Source organism: Hyalella azteca, unplaced genomic scaffold (assembly GCF_000764305.2).
Source record: "Hyalella azteca isolate HAZT.00-mixed unplaced genomic scaffold, Hazt_2.0.2 contig11002, whole genome shotgun sequence".
Lineage (NCBI taxonomy): Eukaryota > Metazoa > Arthropoda > Malacostraca > Amphipoda > Hyalellidae > Hyalella > Hyalella azteca.
In genome coordinates, this window is record NW_025941015.1 from 14,702 (window position 1) to 21,954 (window position 7,253).

At 42.9% G+C, this 7,253-nt stretch overlaps 1 protein-coding gene across 1 annotated transcript in view; it reads right to left on the bottom strand.

Annotated features, from left to right (window-relative positions):
• The window catches only part of LOC108668387 (WD repeat and SOCS box-containing protein 1), a 21,114-nt gene that overhangs the window by 3,940 nt on the left and 9,921 nt on the right, over positions 1 to 7,253 (bottom strand). The window contains exons 3-6 of the mRNA XM_018155591.2: positions 5,547 to 5,785; positions 3,258 to 3,367; positions 2,373 to 2,495; positions 255 to 541 (exon numbers count right to left, since the gene is read on the bottom strand). Coding sequence (XP_018011080.2) covers positions 255 to 541; positions 2,373 to 2,495; positions 3,258 to 3,367; positions 5,547 to 5,785 — 759 coding nt within the window. The remainder of the gene's footprint in view (positions 1 to 254; positions 542 to 2,372; positions 2,496 to 3,257; positions 3,368 to 5,546; positions 5,786 to 7,253) is intronic.

The following is a 7,253-nucleotide window of genomic DNA, read 5'->3' on the forward strand; positions in this document are numbered from 1 at the left end:
GAGCATATGTTCAGTCTTAAAATGCCTAGCAAATTACGGACCAGGCAATAAGTCCAGCAGCTATCTCAATCAATCGTCAGCTATGGAAAGATCGGGTTCCAAAGGCCGGATCCCTTGTGAATCAAGCCACGAAAAGTTCAAGAATCGGCAACAGGCCATGGGCCTATTTCTTCAGTGCCGACACTTCTATTCTATACCTAGACAAGAGTGTACAGATACTGTCTCTTATACACATCTAGATGTGTATAAGAGACCCCCACTCACCCGTACACGTGTCCCACACCAGCACCCTGGTGCCCCACTCACCCGTACACGTGTCCCACACCAGCACCCTGCTACCCCACTCACCCGTACACGTGTCCCACACCAGCACCCTGGTGTCCCACTCACCCGTACACGTGTCCCACACCAGCACCCTGGTGTCAGAGGACGCGGTCGCCACTGTGGCGCCATCAGGAGAGAAGCTACAGGACAGGACGTCGTTGTAGTGGCCACAGAGGCGGCACAGCAGCGTGTAGTCCACGGTGCTCCATAGCAGCGCCTGCACATCACACAATTATATACTCTTCTCATCATAGCTCGGGTACCATCATCAGAATAATGCATTATTATGATCAATAATGTGCTAGTCCACGGTGCTCCATAGCAGCGCCTGCACATCACACAATTATATACTCTTCTCATCATAGCTCGGGTACCATCATCAGTATGTTGTTGTTGTAATAGCCCATCCTGGCAGTGGCGACTAGGGAGGGGGGGTGATAGGTCAGTTTTTCCGGGCACTCGGTGCCACTGGTAGTTCCACGACCATCACTGACTCGCTGACCCGCCAGAACCATTTAGTTGCATTACACAACACCCTGGACAAGCCAGGTACTCATTTATCAACCAGAGTTGGATGAATGGCTGAGTTGACCATGAGCTGAGCTTCCCGGAAGAACTTGTCCTCAGTGGGACTCGAACCCGGGCGCTGGGTGCAAGAGACAGAGTCTCTCACCACTGCACCACACAGACCTTATGACCTTATGACCTTATGATGAGTTTAGGACGTCGTAGTCCAAGGTCACGCTGATGCGCCGCCTTCGTCGTCCTCCGTCTCCGAGTCGTCGTCGGATGTAACGTTGGACGTGTTCCGTCTATTTGCCCTCATTTGGGCCAGCTGATGCAAGATGCTGTTGCTTGTCACTTGCTGAGGGTAGTTTCCCATTACTGGACAGTCCGGGATCTTTCTCAACCACTTGTCCAGTCGTCTCTTGAATGTTGCAAGGGTGAACTCCCCTCCTCTCAGCGCTTTTGGCAAGGCATTAAAGAGCCTCGGTCCTACCACGGACAGTGATCCCTCACGAAGAGTCCGTACTCTGGCCGCGGCTCGGTAATTAAATGGAGGAATCCTGCACAGTCTCCCCCTTCTTTCGTTGTAATATGTCGTTAATTTGGAGGTCTCACTCTCAAAGTTGGGAGCCAGTCCGTTTATCATCNCTCTGTTATCGAGGCTTTCCAGAGCATTGTGAGCGGAGCCTTCAGTGCTCCAACACACTTCTTCAACAGCACTGCCGGAATTCCGTCGGGTCCTGGTGCTGAAAACGTCGCCAATTCTTTGATACTTATTTCCATGTCTTCCGGTCCAAACTCAATGTTCTCCAGCTCTCTACCGCCTGGCAGCTCATCACAGCCACCCATCATCAGTATAATGCATTATTATGATCAATATTGTGCTTTTGCATTTTGCCTGCACGCTATGCAATTATGATGGTTCAATCATTGTTATAACAACTTTGACAGCATATACGAATGTGTGCAATTAGCTGTCTAACATGGCAATGGGTAACGCCTGTACACAATAAAGAAGTTAGTGTCCTACAGCGCTAGTTTGCTTCGATATTTATGGATTGTGACATACAACGTAGACGTAAAGATTGATGACGATCGACTGCACGCGAGGTTGTTAATTTTTGATTGTAGCGGAGATTCGACGTCCATCTCCTTTAACGAACAGCTTGTACAGTCTCTGTGTTGAATGCAAGCTAAGAAATACCCACGACAGCGAATAATGTTATGAATAATTAACAACTTCAAGGACAATACCTTCAAAAACAGACTAGACGAAGCTATGCAGGAGCATATGTTCAGTCTTAAAATGCTTAGCAAATTACGGACCAGGCAATAAGTCCAGCAGCTATCTCAATCAATCGTCAGTTATGGAAAGATCGGGTTCCAAAGGCCGGATCCCTTGTGAATCAAGCCACGAAAAGTTCAAGAATCGGCAACAGGCCATGGGCCTATTTCTTCAGTGCCGACACTTCTATTCTATACCTAGACAAGAGTGTACAGATAACTGCGATGACTGGTGAGCGAACAGAAGAATAAAGTACCTTCTGTTTGTCGCCTGTGGTGCAGAGCAGACTGGAGTTGGGAGACCAGGCGAGGTTTCTAACAGGACGCTTATGGTCGCGCAGAGTCTTGAACATGTTGCCGTCGTCTGTCATGTCCCATACCTGCACCAACACAACATGCAATAGAAAACTCGGCCATGTGTTGTATCAATAGTGAAGCTCTCACTGCACGTTAATCAATCGATCAGCAAGGAACAAATTACAAGCATGTCGCGGTTAATAAATTCATTCATTAAAGAGTAATTCAGTCATATTTTCAGCCTCAATTTAAACCAAATTTAATAGATGTATTGCATAACCATTCTGCCCTTCAAATTATAAATAACCGTCTACACCAATCATCCAAGTCGACACTGCGGCCTGAAGTCAACCGTCTACAACAACCAAGTCAACACTGCGGCCTGAAGTCAACCGTCTACAACAACCAAGTCGACACTGCGGCCTGAAGTCAACCGTCTACAACAACCAAGTCGACACTGCGGCCTGAAGTCAACCGTCTACAACAACCAAGTTGGTCCCTGGCAGAGATGGGCAGTAGCGCGCTACATGTAGCGGCCGCTACTAGTAGCCGCTACATTTTCAGTAGCGGTAGCGGCGTTACATTTGAGCAATTGTAGCGGTTGCGCCCGCTACATTTAGAGCATGTAGCGGTAGCGGTAGCGGCCGCTACATTTAGAGCATGTAGCGGTAGCGGTAGCGGCCGCTACATTTAGAGCATGTAGCGGTAGCGGTAGCGGTGCTGATGAACTTACGATCTCTTAACTTTTTTTGAAAGTATAGGTCCCTAGGCCTATACTTATTGGCTGATGAACTTACGATCTCTTAACTTTTTTGAAAGTATAGGCCCAGGTCCCTGGTGCCCACCTTGACGGTACCGTCCTCAGAGCCTGAGGCGAGCCGCAAGCTGCCGTCGGGCGCAAAAGCCAAGCATGTCACAGCCTTGGTGTGGTCGGTGAGGTCCAGCATCAGGCTTCCTGTAAAATCAACATGTCAGCAATAGCGCAATGACAAAAAAACATGAAAAATATCAGGCTTCCTGCATCCCATTAACATGTCAGCAATAGTGCAATGATAAAAAAACATGAAAAATATCAGGCTTCCTGCATCCCATTAACATGTCAGCAACAGTGCAATGGCAAAAAAAAACATGAAAAATATCAGGCTTCCTGCATCCCATTAACATGTCAGCAACAGTGCAATGATAAAAAAACATGGAAAATAATGCAATGGATGTGAAAGAGACTGCAATGATCAAATCCACACATTCTGGCATTTGTCTTCTTTTATTTAAAATTTAGACAGTATCATGTATAAACTACAGGCCATATTTATTTTTATTCTATGTAGTATTGGTTTGAAACGGGTACTACCACGTTATTAATAGCGTCTTCTATGCAAATATAAATAAAGGCATGTTAGAATAATAAATTAACAATGGCATTTGTCTTCTTTTATTTAAAATTTCAACAGCATCATGTATAAACTACAGGCCATATTCATTTTTATTCTATGTATGTAGTATTGGTTTGGAACGGGTACATCCACATTATTAATAGCGTCGTCGATAAGAATATAAATAAAGGCATGTTAGAATAATAAATTAACGAGGAGAAGAGTTCGTTTAAGGCGGGATCAAATTTTCCGAATCATCATCAAGAATCAGGTTCAACCACATGGGATCAAGACAAGCGCTCAAACTTGCTCGGTATGCCTCTATTTTTTTATTATTTTTCAATCACTAAGTATGCCCAAGAAGTAGATGTTTAAAAACATGTTATGTGTCCTACAAATATGTCCATCTGCGAGGATCCTTAATCATTGGTAGTCAATCTCAAACCTTTGCGGAAGCGGAATGCTGATCTGTGATTTGTCAACAATTGATATTCATACGATGTCATGGCCGGGCAGTTATTCCAGTATTTTTCATCGCAAACCAAATCTGTTATTGAATGTTTCATTTATTTCATATAGAATAGAATAGAAGTGTCGGCGTTGAAGAAATAGGCCCATGGCCTGTTGCCGATTCTTGAACTTTTCGTGCTTTGATTCACAAGGGATCCGGCCTTTGGAACCCGATCTTTCCATAGCTGACGATTGATTGAGATAGCTGCTGGACTTATTGCCTGCTCCGTAATTTGCTAGACATTTTAAGACTGAACATGTGCTCCTGCATAGCTTCGTCTAGTCTGTTTTTGAAGATGTTCATACTCGGAGCTTCAACGATGTTATCAGGGAGGCTGTTCCACATGTCGGTGACTCGAAGGATGTTTTATTTTAGTTTTTAAGTAGCTCTTTATATTTTCAAGCACATCGGAAACGTCAATAATCAAACTATTCGTGCATGTGATGGTGTACCGGAAATTTGTAAGAAATATAAGCAGCAGGCAGATTGACGTCCCATGCTCTGACGACTGCAATTGCCTCGCTCAAAGACCTCTCTCACGCTAACAATATCTGGTTAAACCATTCCTATGTCTAGTCGAACTTTATTCATCCAACATTTGCATCTGTAACGCTACTCTGTGCTTGAGCAATATATGCAAATCCAGGGCCTATACCTTCAAAACAAGTTAAGAGATCGTAAGTTCATCAGCCAATCATTGACGGCCTTTCAAGCAAAATCCACCAATCATAGATAAGAAAATAGAGCGTAAGTACTTACGTTCACTTAGCGAGTTTTGAAAGTATGGGCCCAGAAGTCTATTTTCATTCCACCTAAATTGTCGCCAGAGACCAAAGGACCCGACTTACCCATTCCATTGCGCCGGCAACAATGTTACTAGACGAGACTCTAGTCTCACGTTCATTCCATCATGAATCAGCATCTTTTAAAGCAATCATCAGGTTCATTAAACATAAATCATGATATCATCGTTTTTGGACTAGTGAACTTTACAAAAAAAATTAATTCATCATATTTAATTGCACGAGAGGGGCTGGGCAATAATAAGATACCATAAAAAATATAACTCAGTATTCACTGCAGTGAGTGACAGAGAGCGCATTTTCTCGTCGACGAAAACTTGAGGTCACGGACAGACGGACGGACGGACATGGCGAGTACAATAGTGCATTTTTTCCATAACTGAGAAAATGCTCTAAAAATAATAATAATAATAATAATAAAGCCCCTGCCCCATTATCATGACCCACCAGTGTGTGGATCCCATATCCTGATGCGCCCTTTGTTGTGGCCGGTCGCGAGCATGAGGTGCCTGGTGCAGGTGACTCTAGTGTAGTACGCCCTCCTGGTGGAGGCTTCAAGCTCCTGCTGTGGAGTGCTCGTGCCGAACGACATGCTCGTCACAAGGAAGTTGGTGTCAAGACGCACTTGCTCGGGAGGTGACAAGCGACTGTCGCCAGAGTATTCGTTGTTTTCTTCTTGCCACGATCTGAAGAATAATTTGTTACGTTACAGAAATTTATATGACTTTTTTGGGATAAAAATAGGGGACGTTTTTTATTAAGCGCCAAATTTTAATAATATTATTATTATTTATTTATTAATAATATTATTAGTATTATTTTAAGCTAATTTGTTGCGTTATAGAAATTTATATGACTTTTTGGGGATAAAAATAGGGGACGTTTTTTATTAAGCGCCAAATTTTAATAATATTATTATTATTTATTTATTAATAATATTATTAGTATTATTTTAAGCGCCAAATCTCTGGTATAATGCCTACATGGAATGCGACGAATAAGAAAATGTCATCGATAAGTTTACGTTTCATCTACTCAGATAAATATTAGTTTGAGATGGCAGAATTTGTTGATTTATACACAAAATGTGCGAACAGTTTTAATCGCTCATTTTTACTGTTAAGCAAACAAACGCTATTTTCAAAAGAGTTCTGAAGTACGAGTATTTCTTACTCAATCTCAAAAAAATAATGAATGAATAAGCCTGAGTCCCGTCAGCTTCAGCTAATTAATTAAAACCGAGTCAGTAATTTTGACGATAAAATTATTAGAGGATTAGATTAGGATTAGAATTAGATTAGGATTAATTAGGAGGATTAGAAATAAGCAATTTCTAATCCTCTCAAAGTATTACAACATTTTATTAACTATATTAACCATATGTGATTTTATTTCATTTTAAAATTCAGCTTTTGACACACAGGCTAACAGTGTAGAGCTCAGGGTCGACCATTGCATGGCACGTTCGTCCAACATACACAATTGTTAATGATCCACCTCGATGAATTTCCCCTACTACGAACGTTTGTGAGGACAAAATGTTTGAGATTTCCCCTACTACGAACGTTTGTCAGGACAAATGTTTGAGATTTCTCCTACTACGAACGTTTTTCAGGACAAAATGTTTGAGATTTCTCCTACTACGAACGTTTGTGAGGACAAATGTTTGAGATTTCTCCTACTACGAACGTTTGTGAGACAAATGTTTGAGATTTCTCCTACTACGAACGTTTGTGAGACAAATGTTTGAGATTTCTCCTACTACGAACGTTTGTCAGGACAAAATGTTTGAGATTTCTCCTACTGCGAACGTTTGTAAGACAAATGTTTGAGATTTTTCCTACTACGAACGTTTGTCAGGACAAATGTTTGAGATTTTTCCTACTACGAACGTTTGTCAGGACAAATGTTTGAGATTTCTCCTACTACAAACGTTTGTCAGGACAAAATGTTTAAGATTTCTCCTACTACGAACGTTTGTGAGACAAATGTTTTTTTGAGGTTTTGGCACACCGTCGCGTGCGTGGGCAATGCGCCAGCGAGCAGCGTGCTGGGAGCAACACTGACGCCACGAGCAGCGTGCTGGGAGCAACACTGACGCCACGAGCAGCGTGCTGGGAGCAACACTGACGCCACGAGCAGCGTGCTGGGAGC